Below are 23,988 nucleotides of genomic sequence, written 5' to 3' on the forward strand. Positions count from 1 at the left end.
ATTCCTTAAATTATTTTTAAAACTAAATTATTCTGTGAAAAACTTATCCACATTGTATTATTTTTTAAGATTAGGGCCAGAAATATAATTGTATTTGTAGCAGGATCAGAGCTGAGTGAATGCTATCCATGAATATGGAAGTCATCCTAAGTGCTCCCTTTCTGCTGAGCAGGAAAGTTTTAATCTTACCTTTCCCAGTGCAAGTTTATGTGGCTGTTTTTTACAATATAACAGCATATATTGAAACCCATTGGCCTGAGGCCAAACAGAAAGTTTTAGTCAGGTGGTGGGGTTCAGAGCAAAGTTTGCCCTTTTGTTTCTGTTTTTGTAATTTTAGAGTTGGGGTGTTGTTAATGTATAATCGGATGCTTAATGTCCTTAATATCAGTTGATTTGTTTGCAAATGTTTTACTTAGAGCAGACTTCTGTGCTGGCTGCTTATGAATATATAGGAAAAAATGGTCTAATTGGAAACATTCCAAGAACCGACTTTCACTTTTCAGATGAGGTGCATCTTTGGCAGAATTTAACTACTTCAGACCAAGGAGCAATTCTGAAAGCCCATGCTTTAGTGTCCATGTTAATCTGCAAATGCATAACGTTTGTTTGGAGCACAACATTTCCTGGGTGCCTAAGCTGAGGCTCCTCAGGGTATGGATAACCACCCTGGGGAGGGAGCACTGGTGCCTGGCTCCCCCTTGCCCGGCTGGACTCAGGACCTGTGGCAAACCTGGGGGCCTAAAGTCACTGGGGATGCCTCTAGCTAGAGCAGAGAAGTAGCACCGAGGCCAGGGTGAAGCGCAGAAGACGTGATCATTCTCCATTCAGATACACAGCAAGGGAAAGGGAAGATAGTGGCACACCATAGTACTTTAGGTACTACACCTAAATGATTAGGGCATTCTGCTAGGAAGTGGAGAGACCTGGATATCCGAACATCAATCCTTTTCACATCTAGTGATAGTATAATGCAAAACATCCATGTCCCAAAAGCAGAGGCTTCCAGCTGATTGTTGCATTACAGGGTTGGGCTGGTGCTTTTGTACTCTCCTCCCGCTCCATGTTCCTTGGATTTCCTTCTGCACTGTGACCCCTTTCCAAGGTTTCTGCAGCTGAGGGGACAGGACATGAAATGCTTACATGAAGTAAGTGACCAGAAGAAATGTGAAGGTTGTCTGGCTAAGGAGGAAATTGAACTGAGCTCTTCCATCTTTGAAGAGGCACCTTAGCCATCGTTTTTTCACTCTTTCTGGATATGTTTTGGGAAAGCTGAGTCCTGCTCACTTAGTTACTCATCTGTAGAAGGTGGTCATGGATCCAGGCAGACCAGAGTGTTTGATGAGGAATTCTAGGTCATGCTCTTAGCTGTGGACTGCAGTCAGATCCCCATGCTGCTTTGAAGAACTTTATTCACTTTTTTTCTACCCCTCTAAACATCTCTCCATTTCCTTTCCTGGAAGGAAAAACTGTTCATGCTGTGTAAAAACCCAAAACAGTACTTGCTGTACTGGGTTGACTGAAGAGATTTCAGAGGCTTTCAAAGCCTGAGCCAGCATACCTTCAGCAAAGTGTGAGGTTGCTGATGGCACTGGAGCTGGGCTACCTCTCTCATTGCAAATGTAGGGTGTACTGATGGTCCCTATATAAGAAACTGATCTTGTTTTATGGTTGATGTTATGTATTTTAAATGCTACTGTCTGTGTTTTGTGTAGTTGATATACAGAAATTTTCCATTGTGATTTATTGTCTGCATGAGATGAAAAATTTATCTATTTAAGGAAAAACGGCTGTTATTTGTTATACTGAAAAGCTCATCATCATTTCTTTCATAACAAGAAGTGCAATTATTGTAACTCACAACTACTGTATATTTCAGCCCAGACATACATATTGTTTATAATTTGGACCCCAAGGCAGCAAAATATTGATCATAGGCTTAAACATAAATATATGAACAACTATATCCCTATTTAACGAAGTGGTTCTGCATATGCTTGAGTTAGATTCAGTGGAGTTCAAGATAGCATGCACTTGAAAACTGAAATGTATGTGCCATCTAGCCTAATATGTGTGTGTGTGCGTATATATATAAATATGTATAGTATAAATACTATAATTCGCACTTTTAATGATTAATGTTAATAACTGAAGTGCAGCAATCATCAGTGTCTCCAAAGACTGAATATGAAATACTTTACAGACCTTTGAGAGAAAAATGCATCAGTACTTTCTCCCTTGGTCTAAGATTCTGCAGCAAATCCTGTGCTCAGCTGGGGGCATTTTTTTGCCTGAAACCTGAAATGGGGAGACCAAGAATCAATTTTATTGCCTACAACCTGGGGAGTAAATAAGCATTGCACAGGCAAGCAAACGCACCAGATTACATGTTAGCTAGCTACAAACAAGAGGGAAGGTTGGAGATTCATTTCTTTTTTCTTTCACTACAGTGAAATAGAAGTTTCAGCACTATATACAAGTTTGTCAGATGTTGTAGTGCTAGATTCTGTGTCCTGAAGCTCCCTTTTATGGATCTGATGACTAGAGTTTGTTTTATTTTTTGGAAAAACAAATCTGAGATTCGAAAAACGTGAATAATGATGTGTTATCCAGGAGGCCTGACCACGCTTTCTGTGAATTGATTGTATCTGAAAGCTGTGAGTAGGCTTCAAATTCGAAGGTAAAAAATTGACGTGTTGCCATCCAATATTCACAGCAAAAGCTGATCATCAGCAGGGATCCCTCAATAATTTTCTCCATGGAGAAGTAGAGCAAGTTCCTTAGGTTGGCTGCAGCATTCCTTGCCATCCTGGCATATGCATCTTTATGAGGTACATAGATACATTTTTTTTCCCCCAAAAGGTCTAACTAACAGAAAGCAGCTCTCTCATTTAGATGCCTGGAGAGGAAAAGACTCAGTTGAGACGTGACAGCAGCTTTCAGTTATGTAAAAGGAAGCTGCAAAGAGAAAGGAATGAACTGTTTTTCATGTCCATTTTGGACAGGACAGGGAACAGCAGGTTTATATTGAGAAAGGGTGAGTTAAGTTAGACATTTCAAACCTTTGTAAGTATAAGGGTGAGTTAGCCATATAGAGTGTCTGCAGAGGTTATGAAAACCTTTTGGTATTGAAAGGTTTTTAGAATAGGTTAGACAAACATTTGTAGGGAATAATTTAAGTTGAGCTGATTCTGCCTTAGGGCAAGGAGTTGACTAGAGACCTCTTGAGGCCTTTTCAAACTGTTTTTTGATGATTCTATGAAATAAATTTTCCTGACATTTTCAGAGGAAGTACTTAAATTGAGTAGGAGACTACTGATGTGCTGGTAGTGAAATGGGATTCAGAATCAGCTATGAGCCACTGTATTTGTACGTAACTGCATGATACTTTTGCTCAATGCATGAATGTTTCTGAAAAATAAATTTTTAGCTCCTTGGCTGCGTAACTGCTCTCTCTACTGGGGAGTAGCTTTCTGTATACATTAAATGTTGATGCAGAGAACAAATTTGCTGCATTATTTATACAAGTATGTGCACATACCTACATATGTATTAGGAGCTTCACCTTTCCTTTTTCACTGGAACGTGTAATTTTCAATAACATATTCTGAACAGCTTGGGTAATGAGGCAGAAAAAAATCTTTTGACTCAGGATGATAAAATTTCAATGGAATTTCATAAATCAATGGAATCCTGATAGATTTCATCCAGTTATTCGGAGAGCTGTGGGGCACCTGTCCTTAAATACTTGACCCTTGTAAAAGTCTGCCCTTATGTTTAACTTCATACCAAAATATTGATGTAAGGAACAGGCTAAATGGCACCTGAGCTTCATTTCGTTTGTTGCCTTTAAATTGCAGAGGCTTTGTGTTTGAAAATATGTATAGATAGGCAAACCTTTCTTTGAATAAAGGCCGGAGAAGGCCTTGAGTGAAGGAGAATCAGTATCTCGTGACTAAGCCCATGTTGTCTGCAGCTTTATTTGAAACTTCACCCTCTGTTTAACTTCTTGGTAATGTGTTAAAAAGTAGAGAGGAAAAATTGGCAGATGAGACCACCTTTCTGAAGAGTGACAAAATAATTATCACATACATTTTACTTGCATATGCTAGCTTATGGCTCACTGCATCGCTAAGGATCTTTTACCAACCTTCCTTGATAAATCACACCCCTTATTACAAAAATCAAAAAAAAAAAAAAAAAAAAAAAAATAGACACACAGATGTTTTGTGGTGCTGAGGCAATGCAAAGCAACTGGATAATTACTTTTTATTGGTCTTTTGTAGTACATTGGGACATCCTTTGTGCTGGTTGCTATACTACATACAGAGAAGAAAATACTGAAATTATCTAATTCAAAGTGTTTTCTTTAACTCTTGAAATTAGATGGTATTTGGATAGTCCAGCTTAGTTCCACTGAAGCCATTAGGCATATAACTCTGAGTTCAGTGAAAGAAGATTCTACTTTATTACCTTTGTAAATCAGAACCTGAGTTGTATTTCTGCAGACAAATTTCATTGATGCTTCCTAGCAAATCAGCTGGATTTTGTTTCTGTGTTTTTGTTTGCTTGTTATGTTTTTCAGAGCCTGAACATAAAGAAACTCTTCTTCACCTTGCAATGAAACTGGGATTGGTTAAACTTTCCCAGTTCTTAGTAGCCCAGCCTGGTGGGTCGTTGGCATTAGCATTACCTAATGAAGATGGAGCAACACCGTTAGATTTGGCTTTACAAAATGGGCACTCCAGACTTGTTGAGCTCTTCACAAAGTGAGTATGATGCTCTTCTCCCTCTGAAAAACTGTTACTTGTTAAGGGGTACGTGGTGTACTGTTGCTCTTCTCGAGATGCCAATTTTGTGTTGGTTTCGGTTGCTTCTTGTCATCATTATCATTTTAAGCATGTAAACTTGTGTGTGCAATTAAAGGAAGTTTATGGTGAGTCTCCATCATTACATTTGCCAGTCAATAGTAATATCAATAAATGCACTTATGTGTTTTAAGTAATTATTGTGATTCAGTTAGAGATTATTTTGTTTTTCCCTTCAAATTGAATAGTAAATGGCATCTAACGTTAATTTCTATGTTAAGATATTGTATTTTAATATTTCATAATTTTGGATTTATGAGACTGCTAAAAGGAAATTATTAAATAACTGGTAGTCGTATTTCTGGACTTGTTAGAGAACACACTTGTCTAAAGAGACTACTGGTGTGTCTCTGAGTGGCACTCTTTGTATGTTTACAGTTATTATTCTAAACAGTGCAAAACTAATAAAATGGGGCAAAATGCACTCCATTTCTTCTTCTGAAAAAAGGTGCTTTTTAAATTAAATCTGAATGATAAGACCTGATATTTGTAGAAGTGTATCATCAAATAGAAAATACATACGAAGAAGAAAAGAAAAAGCAACTGGCCTTCTTTTCGGATCACTTTACGTGTCATCCCCTTGTAGTGTTGTGACTTGGTTCTGTGACATTGCCTCAGGTTGTACATGGAGGTGAGAAAACAAAACGGCCACACTTAAAGAGATGACTTAGTTTCCCTTTTGGTATTGGCCAAGTTTTGAAAGTGCAGATAAATACTCGTAAATAATGAAAAAGTTAATAAACAGTGTAAGTGATGAAAAACTGAGGAGGGTTTACGGTAGCACTCTAACCTGTAAATAACCAGAGAGCATTTAATGGCAGAGGAGGGCGCTGGAGCCTCCGTTATCCTGGCCCAACGTGCTCTGCGTTAAGTAACGGAGGGGATCAGCTCTGCCATCCGGTTCCTCTCTCAGTGGCACTATTGCAGCTGGATCCAGACCTATTACTGACACGAAAAGACATCCCTTAAACTCCATGTAGACACATACAAATATAAACAGAAACACAGGACCTGGGTTTCACATAGGCCTCAGAAGCTCCGTGACCTCTGTAAAATCTCAGGTTTGGCTGAATAGTATTATTTATAGTATAGTATAGTAGCAAACGCTGTCCTGCCGCTCTGAGCCTGTTTTTGCCAGAGAGCTGCCACGCTGACAAATGGCTGGAAGGACAGGCGCCTTCTGGCGTGTTTCAGCTGTCTGAGGTTTCATCTGTGCGGACCTGAGGAGCTGCGTGGGGCTTGTGTCTCTTGTGGTCCCAAATGTTCGCCATCAGAAGCCTATTCTCACTGTTGGCTTTTCTTTGCAAAGAGAGAGAAATACGCAAGAATTCCGTTACATTTTTATTCTGGAATGTGGCTCTTTGGGCCCTGGCTCTGCGCGCCGCAACGTTCATGCGAGAGTTTTGCGTACTTCAGTTTGTCTGAGAAAATTGCTTGAAACGCTGGTACAGTACATTGTGTTATGAATGTCTCATTTGTTTGTAACATCCAAACAATGCCATATTCCCTTGAGATACTTTCTGCTTTTCACTGTAGTGGGATAATAAACCTGCTAGCTGCCAGTCGCGTCTTGCTATATATGGCAACATTAACAGGAAAAGGCACTATTGCTAATTTACAGCAATACGGAGAAATAGGTATTGTTATGGCTTGCTGCTACTGGCGTATTTTACTAGCCAGTAACCATCGCTTCGAGAGCAGTCATTGTTTTTTCCCCACTGATGCGTGGAAGTAGCAGAGTTTTCTTAGGCCTGAATGGAGTCATTGGTAAGCGTTTGTTTGCCCAGCTGTGTTTTGGGTGGATGTTTCACATTTTCTGCCCCCGGTTTGCACAGCGAGCGTGTTAGCCTGCTGACGGTCTGCGCCGGCGGCGGGCAGGAAGCGTGCTGTGTTTATGTTTTCATTCTACCTGTGCGCAGAGCATCTGTTTTGGTTTAAAGAGCATGTTGTTCCAGTTCGCAGGGCAGTCGTTCGTTTGACATTTCGAGAGCTGAGCTCAGCGAGGGCGCTTGCCTACGGTTCGTTCATTCATCAGGAGCTCTGACACTGACATTTAACCACACTGCGGAGCACTGCTTGGAGTCGGACATTAAGCTCTTCAGAAAATACTTCTGGGACAGACCTCTTCTTTACAAGGTAGGCACCAGTCTAGCTCGGTGCACTGTCACAGTTTTTTTTAATAGTTTCCAGCTACGGACTCTTCAAGCTCGATATGTTTTTCTTAAACAGTCTTTAGTTTAAACTGTGCTTGTTTCAGTAATGGTTAGTGTTATGGAGGATTATCGTTATGGGCTTAAGCTTTGGGTTAATGTAACTAATTGTATGCCTGAAACTGGAGGATAAGAAATGTTGAGAACTTTATCAAATTCTCCTTTACCTCTTAAGTTGTTTTTGAATCATTGTGACCTCTACAGTGAATATCTTCTGCTGGAATCTCTGTCTCTTTGATTCAACTGCCATTTGTACTCAAACTGGTTGTTTGAAATATTTAATTTAGTTCCATTCTTTTTTATGTTTGTGCAATGCCTGGGAGCCTTTGTCACAAACCTGAGCTACCCATTGTATTACATGTAGCAGAAATGCAGGTTTGAAAGACTTTTTGCCATGGAGGAATTTAGTTATGATGTATTAGGTTTTATTTTGCTGTAAGGTGTCTGGAATACTGCTGTGATATCCTTTAGGACATACCTAAACTTAAGTAGAGAGGATGATAGTTGAAAATGCAAGTTCTTTAAAAGCTATGCAAATACTTGGTTACATTTTTGGATTGAGACACATGATTACATAAAACTAGTGAGCTAAAAATGTATTAAAAATGCTTTGGCTTTTTTTTTTTTCTATTCTAAAATTTTAGCTTTTATTTTCCATATTTTGTTTCAGGATTCCTTATTGGCATATTAATTTTCCTTGAGTTGTCTTTACTGTATAATACATGATTTTAAAACTTAAAACATGATCTATGTGTTATGATGTGTTTAACAGAAACATTTCAGATGTGATTTCTCATACTATTCCATATAATTTTGTACAGTCACTGCCAAGATTTTTAGTTTTTCCAGTAGAAAAAAAGTTATTGTTTATTTGTAGCTTGTAGAATACCTCCAATTTGTTTGCAAGTTTTCCATGGAAACGATAGTAAACCCAATAGCACAACCAAGACTATAATGAAAAATGCGTTGTTGTTTGTATCATTGTTTTTTTCTTATACTCATCAAATCTTTGTTATTCTTGCAACCTTTGAAAGGGGAAAAAGTGTGGTATGTTTGCATGGTTTTGGGAGACAAATACTCTTAAAGGTCACAAAACCAGCCTTTGATAGTGAGTTTCTCTTCTGGTCGGTTGTAGGTTTCTCTTCTGCTCATTGCTCTGGTTGCTGCAGTCTAGCTCCTCCTTTGTGGGCACCCCCCACCATCCGTATCAGTGTTGCACTACTTTTAACACATAGTAGGCTATTAATACATAGCAGAAATAAGCCAGAGTAATAAAGAAAATCACATGGTTTAGTTAATTTTCTATGTAGCAGCTGTCATCCTGAGGTGAGAGGATGATGAAACTATTATGTTTAGATGCTGTATTATAAGCAAATGTTAAGGTAAAATTCCTTTTCTTTCTGTTGCAAACAAGGACGTACAGCCCTTAGATGGATCCAAAACATAAGGTGGGCATTACAGATTTCAAAATACCTAGTCTTTTAAAAATAGAAGTAGAATTTGTTGCTGTGCTGGAGTATTCAGCTCACCTACAGCAGATTAAGATCATACGTTAGTTTATTGTGTCTTGATACCACGTAAATGACCACATTGCTATTTTAGGTTTAACTCAGAAGACATGGACTGAAAAGAAAGGTCTTGCTTTGGTTATGATGATGTGACGCATTGGATTTATGTATGTGAAATAGATGGCTTAGGCAACAGCACAAACTATCTTTCTTCACTCAAAAAAAAAATCCCGATTTTTCTAGTGCATATTTTTCAGCATCTGGTCTGTAGATTCCTATCAGTCCATCAGTCCCAGAGTATTCCTTACAAACCTGAAGAGATAACCGAAAAGTTACAACAAACAGTGGTGTCAGTAAGCTATGAGTTAGCCGTAAAGGAACTATGTCTTTGCTGGAAACATTTAGGGGCCCTGCAAGTCCAAAAAATGGAAACCTACAGATTTAGTGAGTTTGCTAGGCAGTATGGGGGAGAGATTTATGAAGATTATGAGATAGAGCTCAAAATTATTTAGTCTTTAAAGACCTCCCCAGTGCAGAAATCACAGCAGTTGTAGCACTGTCCATCGGCGAGGCTGCAGGGACTGCACAAGCTGCCCTTGGAGGAAAACTGGAGGGAGGGAGCACTGCAAGCCCTATGTCTGCATGCTTCATCTTGCATCGCTGGCACAGCCCTCGTCAGCTGGTGAGGGGGATACTTTTGACTGTGTCATTTCTTGGAGGTAGCACAGCCAGAACAGGGGAAAAGTCCTCTGCGAAAGAAGGAATTAAGGGACTAAAGGCCGAATGTGAAATGGTGTCAAGGTAAAAAACAAAACAAAATAAAACAAAAATTGTTCATGAGGATAATGACCTAAAATAATTACAGTCATTTATATTTAGATTTTTTTTTTTTTTTTTTGCCTGGTATAGCTAGATCTAATAATTCCTCAAGGAAGAGCTGAATCCAGCTTGATGACTATGCAGCTTTCAAAACAATTTGTCTGCAAAATTCAGCCCGGTGTTTCTCTGACTTTGTTCTTTCGTACCCATATCGCTGTACCTTTCCTCTACTTGTTGCTTTGTTAGATGAGAAGGATACCTGAACGTAGAAGGAAAAAGCTAAACGCAACAAAAGGTGTAGATTAGCACAAAAGGAGACATTTTCTCCCCCACCTCATTTTCTTATATCCATTGAAAGTAATTGCTAAAATAAGGAGCTGGATTCACTCTCCCCTTCCTGTCCTTGGTGGGAGCAATATCTCGGGGGGGATGCGCAACGAGGGCGATGGAGGGGCCAGCCTGGCTGGGGAGCAGGCGCTGTGGTGGCAGCGGTCCTGCTTCCAGCCTGGCTTGGCTGCGGCAGGGCTTACCCTGACTCGGTGGCTCACGGAGGCTCCTTTCTATTTCCTCATCTGTAAAAACCGCTCACGTGGAGGGATGCTTTCAGGGTTAACTAGAAGAGTTTTGAACAGATTTGTTCTCTGTAACTCCTGTGCTTCTTTTCTCTTAGAGAAGAAAGTTATAAACAGTGCTTAACAAATGCTAAATCTGATGTTTTAGATCCCTTGTGTATTGTAAGCAGAAGGTAATTTCTCTCTGCAGTTGAAATTATTTTATTGGTTTTCCTCTTGGGGGGAAACTGATCATCTGAGGAATCTCTATCAATCATTTTAATAATGTATTTATTTACTAGTTTTTAACTTAATTTTTGAGTTATCACAAAAATGTCATGGGTATCCAATACAGTTACTGTCATTTTGATTTTTTTATAGAGTATTAATTCAAACCAAGTTGAGACAGTGGAAGGTCCAAAAATGCCCTGCAGTACAACAAGCTCTGTAGAAGGTACAGTTTTTTATTCCATAATGTTACAGTTTTTAAAAACTCTGGAAAGTTGAACAAATTCGTAAACCATTTATATATTGATAAAGATCACAGAGTTCGTATGATGTTAGAGACCTCGCAATGGAATACTCAAGTCATGCACTGTAAGAGTTGTGTACTGATGTGTACAGAGCATCAGTTTTCCAATGTCAAACTGAAATTGCTCACAAAACATTAAGGCATTTACAGTGATTGGAAAAACCTTACTAATTTTATTGTAGGAGCCAGAAAAATGTCAGTAAGTTCCAGGAGAGGGCAGTATTTAGCTGAACTAACACTCCAGCCTCCAAATTAAGTAAAACCAAATATATCCACTTAATAAAAATATGGGCAGATTAAATAGAGTAACATTTTGTATGAATAGGTTTGAGATCTAGCCCATCTGACTTTATTGTACTGAAATTCCCATATATTTCAACTAGACATTCAATATTTTGGTGAGTAGTTTACATCTATAAGGATTGTGGGACTATGCTTTCTGATGGGAATGTTCTTTCTCTACCAATATACAGCCTTATGTACCTTCAAACAAAGATCTCTTATCATAGCATCAGTAAGGCTGGAAGGGACCTCTGGAGATCATCTAGTCCAACCCCCCCTGCTCAGCAGGGTCACCTACGGCATGGTAGACAGGGTTGCATCCAGGTGGGCTTTAAAGATCTCCAGAGAAGGAGACTCCACAACCTCTCTGGGCAACCTGTGCCAGGGCTTCGTCACTCTCACAGTGAAGAAATTCCCCCTCACGGTCAGGCCGAACTTCCTGTGCTTCAGTTGCTGCCCATTGCCTCTTGTCCTGTCACATGGGGCAACTGAAAAGAGTTTGTCCCCGTCCCCTTGACACCCTCCCTTCAGGTACTTGTACACATTGATAAGATTCCCCCTCAGTCTCCTCTTCCCCAGGCTGAAGAGGCCCAGCTCTCGCAGCCGTTCCTCATGGGGCAGGTGCTCCAGCCCTCTGATCATCTTCGTAGCCCTATGCTGGACTCTCTCCCGTAGCTCCATGTCTCTCTTGTGCTGGGTAGCCCAGAACTGGGCACAGTACTCGAGATGAGGCCTCACCAGGGCTGAGTAGAGGGGCAGGATCACCTCCCTCGACCTGCTGGCAACACTCTTCCTAATGCACCCCAGGACACCATTGGCTTTCTTGGCCACAGGGGGGGCACGTTGCTGGCTCATGGTAAACTTGTCATCCACCAGCACTCCCAGGTCCTTCTCTGCAGAGCTGCTCTCCAGCAGGTCAGCCCCCAGCTTGTACTGGTGCATGGGGTTATTTTTCCCCAGGTGGAGGACTCTGCACTTGCCCTTGTTGAACCCCATGAGGTTCCTCTCCTCCCAGCTCTCCAGCCTGTCCAGGTCTCTCTGAATGGCAGCACAGCCCAATAATTGAAAAGAAAATCAAAGGAAAAGACATCCTTAAGCATCGAAAGCATGGCACTTTGGGTATTTACATATGATTGTATTTAATTAAAAGGAATTAAAAGTTTTTATCAGATTGTCATTTGTTTATATGGCTGGCATTGTATATTTGGAGGAAGTGACTAGTTGAAAATGGTTAGTTTTGTGAGAGGGCTCCAATCCAGCAAACTTGTGCTGGAAGCAATGCTGCTGAAATCAAAATAAATGTGAGCACCTGCATAAGCTTTTTACAGGATCAAGACCAGACTAAAAAAAAAAAAAAAAAAGAATTGGACTGCAATTCCAAATGACATCAGCTAGTAACTTTAAGTGAATGAATGTACTGGGGAAACAGTGATTGTGTTAGTGTTAGAAATTCTCCAGCAGTGTTCAGGCAACAAGTGTAATGCCAACAGAATGTAAATTTGCAGAGAGACAGTAAATAGTTACTAGCAGTTGCAAACTATGAACCTGTTACTATAAGTGGACAAGGTGTGTGATTGGCTTTGATATAGCGTGCATGTTGATTTTGGATATTCCTCTGAGTGCTGTACTCTGGCCAGCATTATCTTCCTGTGGCTCTTCACTGATGGAAGGCAAATGGTGTGAACTGGTAACACTGTGTGTGGCAGTAGCTTGGGCAGTGCAAGATCTAGGTGATGATTACTTTGGTATTTTGTCTTAGGCAGTTTTAATTTGGCTTGACTGTAGGCAAGCAAATAATGAACATCAATAGATAACGATCCCCCAGAGAGGGAATTGTGAGTTCAGGTTATCTAGTCTCATTCTCAGTTCTGATGGTAAAGCTTCTGATCCGTTTTTTTTCTGCCACACTGAGATTAACAAAGGTGTTTGGGCACCTGCCTCTTAGTGTTTTTGGTAGAAGAATACTTCAGCGCCTTGATGGAACACAGTTGTTTTATGCTGGGTTTGAAAACAAACATTTTCACTTCAGGTTGAATGACAAGAAGAGTATGCCACATTTTGGCAGGATCCAAGACTTGAACAAGCAAAGCTGTAATAATTAGACTTCTAAATTTTGCATTCTTTGTTTTCTACCTGTAAACGCAAGAAGCCCTTAACTACTTTTTTACGCTGGCAGGCAATGAAGTTTTCTGATCTTCCCATGTTTTGATATTATCTTTGATTTCTGTACTGCTTCCATATCAAGTGAGCATTCAGTTTGCCCTTTTTGCTAATCACCACCAAATCCAGATACTGAGAAATCATTAATGCAACTGATGACTAATAGTCTGTCTTACAGTCTCATTGGCAAACATGCAAGAGATTTAGTTAAAATTGTTGTTGCTACAAGCAGAAATCATATGACATGATTACTTTTTATCATGTTCTCAGTTTCATTCAGTGAATCTCCTTTACGAATTAGCTCCTAAGCTCAGGGCATTAATTTATTGCTTTAATATCTCACTAGGATCACCCTCAAATTTTAAAACAGCTGCTGTTCTAGTAAGTAATACTTACTCACCTCTGGGTGGGCCTAAAGTGAAGGTCAACAAACCTTTAAAACACAGTGCTATCAGAAGCTCTGAGGTACAACCTACTAAAGGTTGCTATAGCAGTATGTTGCTTGTTGTGAAATGCAATCAAACCAAAGCAGTGGGTCAGTGTAAGGTAATACTAGAGCTTAGCAGTGAATCTCCCATAGCAACTTAGTTAAATTCAAATACGTGGAATGATACATTATCCAGTAAGGATGTAAAACAAAGATTAAATAAATTTTGGTTAATTCAGTAGTTTCTGCTCTTTTCCATTTTTCTGACCTTGAAATTCTATGCCCGTAATTTGACTGAATACAGTTATCTGGAGCTATAAGCTGTTTGCTTCTACAGGATAACTATTAGTTACAAATGATTTTTTTTTTAAGAATTGTAAAACTGAGTAGCAATAATGCAATTGCATGTCAATTCCACAAAAACATGAACCTGCAGGTTCATTTTCTTGAAATGAATTTTTAGAAGTTCCAAAATCTCCTGCTAAACTTCTTAAAGGCAATTTCTTTGGTAACTATTACAAAAGTAGTAGTCTGTTCCTTCTAACTGAGAAGTGATGCCTCAGGTGATTTATTTGATGGCAGTAGTGGTTAGTATAGTAATTTGGGCTCTGTGATCGTGCTTAATGCATTAAAAGAACTGGATTTGTAGACTTGGTGCCAGTCCAGGGCACCTTTCTGGCCTTAAAGCTGTTACTTATACCCTGGAAACACCTTCAGTGCCATCCTGTAGGCCCCGTTTTACGTGTGGGTGTTCCTTTTCCCCGCTGCCCTGGCGTGCGCGGTCCGTGGTGCCGCTGGCTGGGGGGCGGCGGGGAGCCCAGCAGCCGTGGTGCCCGGTGGCCTTGCGTGCTTGGTGCGCCCTGCGCTGGGCGGGAGGCATCGCGGCTGCGCGAGGGGGCCAGCCTAGTAGTGCAGCAGGTAGCGCTGGAGTGGAAGGGAAGGTCACTGTGATTATAGCGGCAGGTTAATTAAAAAAGGTGAATTAATTAAAAATTAACCGTTCAGGTACTGATCAGCATAGACCCAGTCCTTTGCAGGGCTGACTCAAGCCAGCATCCAGAGGTACTGCTGAGCTCCTTGCACAGCATGCACACTGCTTTTGGGGGGGGTCCATATTGCACCCCAGAATTTCATGCCAGAGAGCTGCAGGTGTGGTTGCTGGAGCTTGTGTGATTTAGATGATAAACAGCAGTCTTTGAATTGTTCTTCCAAAGACTTATCATTAAAGCATTTTTTAGATGTTGTGCAATGCTAAGAAAGGAGAGAGGTCCTGAAAGAACTGCTCTTCCTCAGGGTGGTTCCCCAAAGCACGCTATGTTGGCTGCTGAGTCACGCTTACATTCATTTGCTCGAGCAGAAGTGTGGGGAGGCACCTGCATACCTGAGAACAGACCTGAGCCTTGAATCAAAATATTCAATATAAAGAGAAACGTATCTACCAGCAAAACTGTGGTTATATAATAATTATTATTTAAAATATGTTTACTAAATAATAATGCCCCTGGGGACACCGGTGTTAATTTGCATTCCAGTAGCCAGATTACTCCTCTCTGCTGGTTTACAGTAGTTCAGGAGGCTGTTTTGGGGCAAAACTTGCTGAGTGTGATCATGTTTTTGTATATACTGTGTCCTTTCCTACAGTCTGGAGAAGAAACCATAAAAGAGAGAGTGACAGAAATTAAGTTTTTTTTTCCTGTGTGTGTGAAAATGTAAGGTCTACTCTAAAGAAATGCACGCAACCTTTGCAGGAAAAATCCCGGAGCCCAGCGGCCCCGCGTAGTTTGTGCGAGGCACGGTGGGCTTCTGAGCGCTTCAGGGTTAATCGGTAGCTAGCTGTCGAATCCCCATGTTTTCCTAGCCTGTCTCTTTAATTTCAATAGCCTGTTCATAACTGGCTCATGACAATAACATAGCACTTGTTGTGCATCCCGCTCGCCTTGTGCCCGCTGGAATGCCGGTCCGGGGAGATGCAGGGGCTGCAAAGGGCCATTGTTCGGCCTCGCCGGCGTGCGTGTTTGCTCCGCGCTTCCCCCCTCCCCGCGGGGAGCAGGAGAGGGATCGGCAGCACAAACCAAGGCAGAGCCAAGCTGAATTTGTTGTTTAAAGAAGGCCTCTTTGCTTTTACAGGTCCTGTGAACTTGGCATCTGATGAATTGTCCCAGGATGATGCGAAGGTACAGATTTCTCCTTATACAAATAGTTTAAGTTTTCAAACAGCAACCTCTGCTAGGCTATCTGAGCACCTCCCAGAGCTAACAAATAAATAAGGTGACTAATGCCTGCCAAACGACGTTTCCTGTCCGTTCCTATCCTGTGGGAATAGTTATGTGTGAAGGTTATTATTATTTGAAGGAACCTGTTACGTGGTTGTGGGCCGGAAAGCCAGGTCGAGAGGCAAGCTCTGCTTTTGGACCGGAAAGCTCCTGCGTTTGTGGTGATCCTTGGCTCCTTCAGGGAGCGTACAGCTCGGCTTCAGGCATGTCAGGAGCAAAACCCATCCCCTGTATGCGCAGCCTTCATCCTTAAGATGACACGATTCATTATGTCTGAGGAGGGATCTTTTGGATAACTGTGAATCCTTAACTGGATTATTTCTCAGATCAGATGCAGGCCTGTCAAAAACCTACTGGGACTGACTAGGAAAAAAATGGTTTATGTGAAAGGTAGGCAGTTCCCAACGTCTTTCAGATGGACTTCCACATGGAGTTATCTAACAGCTTTTTGGGGGGAGCAATATTTGTGAAAAATCCCATTGTAGTTAGTCAGCTGTATTTGTTCTCTATTTTTATATTTTGCTTTTTATTTATTTCTGTTTATCTGGTTGCAAAATCAGAAAATCTTTATCTTAATTACATTTTTATCAACCTTTAAAAGGGAGCTTGATTATTAGCTCAACTGGTATGAAACTAAAGTAGTGATTTAGGTTGAGAGAAACAACTGGAGAATCTGGTAAAGGTAACATCTTCTCCACAGGGTATGCCTATTAATTTTTACTAGCATTTGAATTGGGGAGAATTTTATTGAATTGCCACTTCTGTTAGATCACTATTATAAAAAAAAAAAAAAAAAAAAAAAAAAAAACTCTTGGGTTTTTTAATTAACAGCTATGCAGAAGATTGATCATTTCTTTGAGAGTCAGATGTTATAATCTATATCATCTTGAAATTTTACTGCAGTGTGTATGCTTCTGTATGCTTTTTTGGAGTCTATGTTGAAAATTTATATTGGCACAGAGTGTGGCAGCTCCTAAGTTTTGCTGGAGGAAAGAGTTCTAGTACCATATTGACTGTCTCTTTTTTTAAAGTGGCAATAAATAAATGGCCGTACTTCATTCCATAAAAGACAAAACTGATCTATGATATTTCTACAGGTGTGAACAACTCAGGTAATAGAGAAGACGCTCTCTTACAAATTCATTGCTTTTTTTGTCCAAAGCACTGTGTTAACTAGTCAGAGCACAGCTAAGCTTGTAAGGGAAGAACAAACTGAGGGCTGGAGTTTGCATGGAAAGTGGTGTAAGGTTTGCATTGGACTTTTCTTCATTGGTTATGTTTAGAGTTTGAGCATGTAATGCCAGCTTTATGATTCGTATTCGTATCTTTCATAGAGGCTGAGATGCTATCTATTGCATTTATTAAAATGGCTCAAATTTTGTCATTTGTCTTCAAAGAGCTAGCTCAAGTTTTCTTTTTCTAGCCTTTCAGAGATTCTGTGGTAACTTCTAAAGAGGAAGAAGATCATGTGTTGTCAAGCATAGGTAAGAAATCATTAATCATTTTGACTGCCAAAAAGCTATTAAGTTATACTATAATGCCAAATACACAGAAGGCAGCTTCTTTTTTATTTTTTTGGAAAAAAAAATGTAGAAGTCAGTGACTTTGCAGCATAGCTTGGCGAAAGATCATGTTAATTATAATTATATCTGAGAGGAACCTCTTTTTGATGCACCGCTGGTATAGATAGGTTGTGTGTCCACACAGTATCATGATATCCTAGAATTATTCAGCAGTGTATTAACTGATACAGGAATAAAACTTTTTAAAATAATTTCTGATTGAACTAACATATGTAACTAAAGATTAATTGAAACATGTGAAAGTGCTTAGATACTTCAGTGATAAGTGTGTGTGTGTTGTAGGACTAGTAGGAAGACTAGGATGTGTGTGTTGTAGGACTAGTAGGAAGACTAGGAAAAGCCAGTTACACTAGTGAGTACATTTATAGAATGAAACCCATAGGGAATGGTGAGGAATAATTTCGAGTTTTGGAAAAGCTTCAATAACAAAGTGCAAACGTCGGCTCATGCAAAGCAGAGCAAAGAGGAAAAAGGCAACAGGTAACTGAGCTCTGCCGGTGGCAGCTGCTGTGCCAGTCAAGGTGCACCAGGCTGGCGTAGTCTGCCTATGGTCCGATGCCGTCCCTGGAACGGAGGAGCTGGGATGGTGCTGTGCTGTTAGCCCACGTGCAAACTTCGGTGGCTGCAGACCTAAGAGTTACTGGGTGTGTATGTGAGAAGGATGGGGATATATATGCGTGAATGTAGGTTTTATCTGCTAAAGAGAAATGAGCTGAAGAAAATTCAGAGATAAAGGCATAAAATAAGAGCTTCGCAGAATATTCTAATAATCTCTCATTGTAATCACTGTCCAGTTCTCAGTTCTTCTAATCATTGTATTGTCAGATGCCTATACTTTGAAAATGTTATCATACTTGTCTTACTCTTCCATCCAAGGAATATGGGAGCTGCACAGGAGCTGAATCAGGAGTAGTAGTAAAAATAGTTTATTATTCTACTAGTAGTAGTTATTCTAATAGTAATAGTCTAATAGTAGTAAGGTAATTTTGATTTAAGTGCTCTGTGCATAGCACAGAGTAGCAGTGCCTGTCTTGCGCAACAATACAGTACCTGTATACGACATGTTAGTGCCCATAAGATCAAATCTGTTTTGTCAAGCAAAACCAAATTATTGGACTACATCTCAGTGTAGGAGGGTGTGGAGCCATTGGGAAGTCATTATGGTTTGCTAATCTGAAGCCACATGCTCCAATCTTGGCTCCAGTTACACCATCTGGAGGGAACATAAGGTAGGTTAAGAGCTGGCAGAGTGCAAGTTCTCCACCCTGAAATCATAGCTGATATTTCTCTTTCTTACCCCTGCAATGTCTTTTCCTTCTAAGGCATCATTTCTCCCTTGCTGCTTGTGGCAGCTGGAACAGGAGCCAGACCCCCTGGCTTCAAACCAGCTCAGTCTCCTCTTTGATGCTTGAATGGGCAGCTGCAGGCAGATCCTGGGTCCTCTGCAGGAACAGACGAATGACTTTGTGATTCATACTCCTAGATAGGACTGGCAGAATGTAGATTCTCAGAGGAACTTTTGGGTGAAAAACAAAACATTTACATACAATTCAGAACAGGATTTAAGTGCTTAGAAATTGATTTAGATGCATTTTCTTAGGCTTTTCTTCATATGCACATGTATATATTTGTGCGTGTATATATAAAATTCTAAATACTTATATAAATGCATGTACATATGCATTTATATATAAAAATACAGACCTACAGAAGTGTATATATAAAGTGTTACATTTTGTCCTGATCACAGACTCAGCTTATGTCATAACTAAGAAAGATTACCTACTTTACCTCCTATCTGAAATAGGCACTCACCCACCCTTTATCTCTTCACTAAATTAATTACACTGTAGTATGTTTGAAAGTTGGCCCGTTTGTGGAGAAATTGTAGTGAAGTCAGTTCTGCTTGTTTTAGATGCAAATCGCCATAACTGCCAATGTACTTACCCCGTGTAAGCTCTGGAGCACGGACTCGCCACCTGCTGCGCCCTGGGCTTTTGTCGCCCATCTCGCTGTCGAGCACTGAACTTGGCTGAAGCGCTCGTAACACAGATGTGTGATGGGATGTTGCCACTGACTTCAACAGAGCCTGGAGGGCCTCCAGGCAGCGTTGTGCATGAGGTCTGGTGGGGTTAATGTGCAGGCTGGGGACTAGGTAGGCTTTTGGATGAGGTATAAAAGGTGCAAGTGGGAAGGACTGAAGAAGGATGGAAATGCAGTTTGATGAATAACTTACCAGTTGACTTAAGCTGGTTTTAATAGTTTAGTTGAATGTAAAAATCAGTGTATGTTCTAACCTGACCCATATAACCATGCTGCTAAACGTCATGGTTTTATTATCCTGGATTGTTTTAAACTACTTTTTTAAAAAAATGTTTGCTTGGCATTGTTCTTGAATGGCAACATTTTTGGCAGGAAAAGCACACAGTGGGGGATAAGGAGAGAAATGGAAATGGTTGTCAGTGAGGGAAAGGAAGAGGGAAAACTGCTATGGTGGGGGGTGAGTGAAGAAGAACGAATAGAAGCGAGCCGACTTCTCAATCTCACTAGGAAGCTGGATGCGTAAATCAAAGTGTACTTCTAAGAGGAAGAGTGTTAGTGCTTTTTGAATGGATGTGTTTGAATGGATATAATTTCCCCTGCTTCTGCTTTTCTCTTCTTTTCCCACATGGTTCTTGCTTTTAGAAACCTCTAACAAAGTCAGTCTAATCAGAGCAGCTTCTGAAAGACACCCCCCCCCCCGCCTTTCCCGCTGTTCTCTTCCCCGCCTGCTGTTTCAAGCGCATGCACCGTTCTGGCTCTTTCCCCCAAACCTGACAGCCCTTGAGACCTGGTGCTTTGAGCATATCTTTGCAGAGGGTGTTGGCAAGGCTCGCTAGGTTGCCGAAAGGGTACTATCTCTTCTGCTTCTTGTCTTCAGTTTTTGGTTTGGAAGCACCACTTGAGTCTTCTGGTTCAATTTCTGGGTTTGTTGCCCTTGGCTTCTACTTTGTGGGAAGCTTCCCGTCCTGCAGGAGGGCTGCAGAGCCCCTGCTGCTGGCCTGGGTGGGGGCAGGCGCCCACGGGAGCTGCTGCAAAGCCGTGTGAACTACGCAGGACGTCATCTGCTGCAGGCAGGGCTTGCTATTCTCAGGAGCTGATGGAGTAAGAGTAAACCACGGGGCGCAGTAGGATGCTGGATTAGCCTGAACGCTGGGTTGTGTGGAGGCTCCCAAGTTCGATGTGACTAGTCGATGCTAGTCACACCTGCCAGTCTTCTTTCCTCCCTCCCTCCCTCTCTCTCTCTACTAGAGATTGTTAGAGATCTGTTTTGTGTTTTAAAAAATAAGTAAATAAGGACTTTTTTTCAGTGAAAGAAAACACAGGCGGATGGAGAGAGGAAAATAATATCCAGTTGGGGAGAGTGAATGAAACAAAAAGGGAAGCAACAAAAAAATTTTTTTCTTTCAATATTAAGCATATCTATCATTGCCAAGCATTGTCATCCTCAGAGTCAGCAGCCCTGTACATTTTTTTTTTGGGGGGGGGGGGGGGGGTGACAATGAGGTGACAGCTGAATGCTGTTACTGTTGGGCATGTGATGGTGTTAGCAGGGCATGTTTTTAAAGTTATAATTCCTTCCTGTTTTGCATAGCTGGTTTGGAAAGAGGATGTGCACAAGGCCATTTGTAAAGCTGCAAAAATTTCTTTTTTCCAGTAAGAAAAATCTAGCTTTGTTTTTTCTTCCAAGGAAATAAAGCTTTTTTCCCCCCTAACCTTCAGGAGGACGGGATACTGATAATTTTTCAAAATATTTTCCTTGCTCTCCTAGTTACAGTGCCAGTGACCTAGTGGTGGATTTTGTGTCTAATCTATTCTGTTTGCTCTGCTGGCAGCAAAAAAAATTCTGCGAGCCACATTTTGCACTTAGATTAAAAACAAAACAAAACAAAAAAAAAAAAAAAACAAAAAACAAAAAACTTCATGCCAAATTTTTGGCAGTTGTCTGTATGTGACCAGGCAGCTACAAAACATTTTTAGTTGTGTCTGCCCTTTGATTTTCATGGTTCTCCAGAAATCACAGTTTAACCACAGATCAGTTTAAGGAACAGAACATAATGAACTTTTTCTCTATGTAAGCCAGTAGGGTTGCAATGTAATCTGCAGAAAATCTGTTTTCAATGTTGTCATTTTTTTCTTTTAATTAGATATTCTTACTGTGATTGGTAAGACTTAAAAAGTTTTTTTTTGTTTTTTTGGTTTTTTTTGAAAAAACATTGTCCTGCTGTCTGAGGACAACATTTACATTGATTTTGTTAGGTCTGTAAAATTTTTCTCTTGTTTTTTTTGCTTGTTTTGGTTTTGCTGGGCAGAATATTTGTATTTGAAACTGTTTTGAGTCAAGTATGCCTGTTGCGATGTTAGGACTACAGGAAATAATGTTATGGCTATTGATAGATAAAAGTGAGAGTTGTATATTAAATGTTGCCAACTGTTTATAGCTGTTGCACAGTTATGGGAGTTCTGAGATATATGCTTATGCAGATCTTTTGTGTGTGTTGTTGTCTTTATTTTTTCCTAGCAACTTTCAGTCCTGTGTTTCCCTCATGTATGCTTGGAGAGAGGTCGAGTGATCTGGCTGTTGTATGCCTAGTCCAGGAGCTGCAGACCTTTACTGTAGTTTCTGCTCTGTTACAGATTTACAGTATGACCTTGGGCATGTCACTTTTCTTTTCGCTGTGTCTCAGTTATTTATCCGTGAAATGAGGAAACACCATAGTGAGTGAGGTGAGGAAGAGGCACTGCAACATTTAGACGTTTGGGGATGTGCAAATTTGCTGACCGGTTATACTGAAGAACTTTTGGAAGATAAGTTTGATATCGAGAGAGGCTTTTCTAAAACCCTTTTTTATTTGAAGGGTGGATGATTTGAAAATTGCAGAGGAACCTAATAGCTGAACAAAACACTGAAGCTATTGCTGCAGCTCTCTTTTAATGGCTTTGGCAGTTATACTCTGCCGTTTTTCGCTGTAGTTCTCAGAGATCCTTATGTTGCTTTTTCTGCTTCTGCAAAACCTCTGGGCAGTTCGATGCACCTTGCAGACAAGAGGCTTAACCTGGGGCTTATCAGTCAGAGTCCTGCCAGAAACTACCTTTAAACAACAGATAGTTGGTTCTACTTTACTTCAGCAAATAAAACATTCTTTTCATTTAAATTGTCTATAAACAACTGAACATTGAGGGCTGCTAAATAGCTGAAAGCTACAGAAGAAGTGGGAAGTGAAATCTTCCTGGGATGTGAGCCTGAACTGAGCTTAATTAAAAAGTTATGGAGAAATCTGGAAAAAGAAGCATTAAGCACTAAAACAAGCTTGTTCTTGTTTCTTTGAGTTTCCTCCACTCTTGATTTTCTGAGACATTATAATTCAAGTTAACCTCAAAAGGAAGACATAAAGAAAAATGAACAAGTTACAAACATGTGCTGTCTGGCTTCCCAGAACTTGTCCTCCTCCTCTGCCTAAAATCCAAAACAAATTTGCTCAACAAAATAATCCTTCAAAAAGAGACTCTTTTTTCTGATGTTTAAATAGGCTCCTTTGCTGTCTTCTGCCTGATCTCATTTCGTGCTAATGTAAATATACAATCTGGGATATATCTTATGTCAAGTTACTCTTCAAATGTTAAATATAGTCCAGAAATAAATTGCGAAGAGAATAGTTTTAGTCTCAAAATTGCACATACGAGCACATTTCTCAATTTTCTTCCTCCTTGAGAGGCTGCCCTTCCCTTGAAATCTTCCCTGAAACATGGAAAATTGAATTTTTAGCGAAATCAGTCTTTGGTGAACTTTCTGGCAGTGCAGACTGCCAGCATAAACGTAGACTCAACAACCAAGTCATTGGCGAAACTTCAGTGAGAACCAGGTCCAATTCAAACTTCAGTTTGCTTTCATGTAAGGCCATGTGAATTCTCAGTGTTACTGGGGCTTGTACAGGCCTCTGTGGAGCAGAAACTAGGAAGAGATTTTTATTGACTGTAGCCCTTAATTCTCAAGCTTTTGCAAATAAACTCAAGGGACCTTTTCATCAGGATAGAGAGACAAACAGCAACAGGCTTTCCATCCACATTTGTACTGCGTATCCAAGCTGCTCTTTTGATGTGAATAGATACTGGACAAGGAGATCCTTTAGGCAAATTATCTCTCTATGCACTTTGTTGGAACTGTTTCGTAGTTGTTTCAAGAGTCAGGGCATACTGACCGCAATCAAGTGAAAGTAGTATTAATGCTCTTCTTGTCCTAACCACATCAGATGAATGATGCTTTTGAAAAAGAAAAAAAAACTGCCAATCAATCATAAATCAGACTACAAAGAAGTTCTGAATCTGAGAAGCACTGTGAAATCCCAACCCTGAGATAGTAAGCTTGCCGACCTGCAGAGTTTGGGAGAAAGCTTCAGTTTGGGCATAAATAGATCCACTGGCTCTGTGGAGACTGGGCAGAGATGGTGGAGATGTGTTTATTGCCTCAGCTTTGTAAACTCTGAGGTCATCCTTCTTCATCCCAACCTCTCAGTTGGTCTTCAAGATTACACAGCTTATGCTGTTCTTGTAAAATTCTGAAAGGTAAATTGCTCCTTTAATTTACCAAAGAAACAAGACTTAAGTACCAGCACTTATAAATGCTTTTCAAAGGAAAGATAAGTATTGCTAATAGCTCCTTGCAGGATAATGCATCATTCATTGAATATCACAAACTCTATTTTTAAAATATAAATGTTATTCTCAATATAGCTGTTCT

The 23,988-nt window shown here is 40.4% G+C and overlaps 1 protein-coding gene across 8 annotated transcripts in view; it reads left to right on the plus strand.

The window, feature by feature from the left end:
* The window catches only part of ARHGEF28 (Rho guanine nucleotide exchange factor 28), a 130,590-nt gene that overhangs the window by 39,558 nt on the left and 67,044 nt on the right, over positions 1-23,988 (plus strand). For all 8 annotated transcript variants that reach the window (XM_062599010.1, XM_062599017.1, XM_062599011.1 and 5 more), the window contains 5 exons: positions 4,583-4,766; positions 6,821-7,001; positions 10,335-10,407; positions 15,482-15,528; positions 17,051-17,111. In XM_062599010.1, coding sequence (XP_062454994.1) covers positions 4,583-4,766; positions 6,821-7,001; positions 10,335-10,407; positions 15,482-15,528; positions 17,051-17,111 — 546 coding nt within the window. The remainder of the gene's footprint in view (positions 1-4,582; positions 4,767-6,820; positions 7,002-10,334; positions 10,408-15,481; positions 15,529-17,050; positions 17,112-23,988) is intronic.

This window comes from Rhea pennata, chromosome Z (assembly GCF_028389875.1).
Source record: "Rhea pennata isolate bPtePen1 chromosome Z, bPtePen1.pri, whole genome shotgun sequence".
NCBI classification, from domain to species: Eukaryota; Metazoa; Chordata; class Aves; order Rheiformes; family Rheidae; genus Rhea; species Rhea pennata.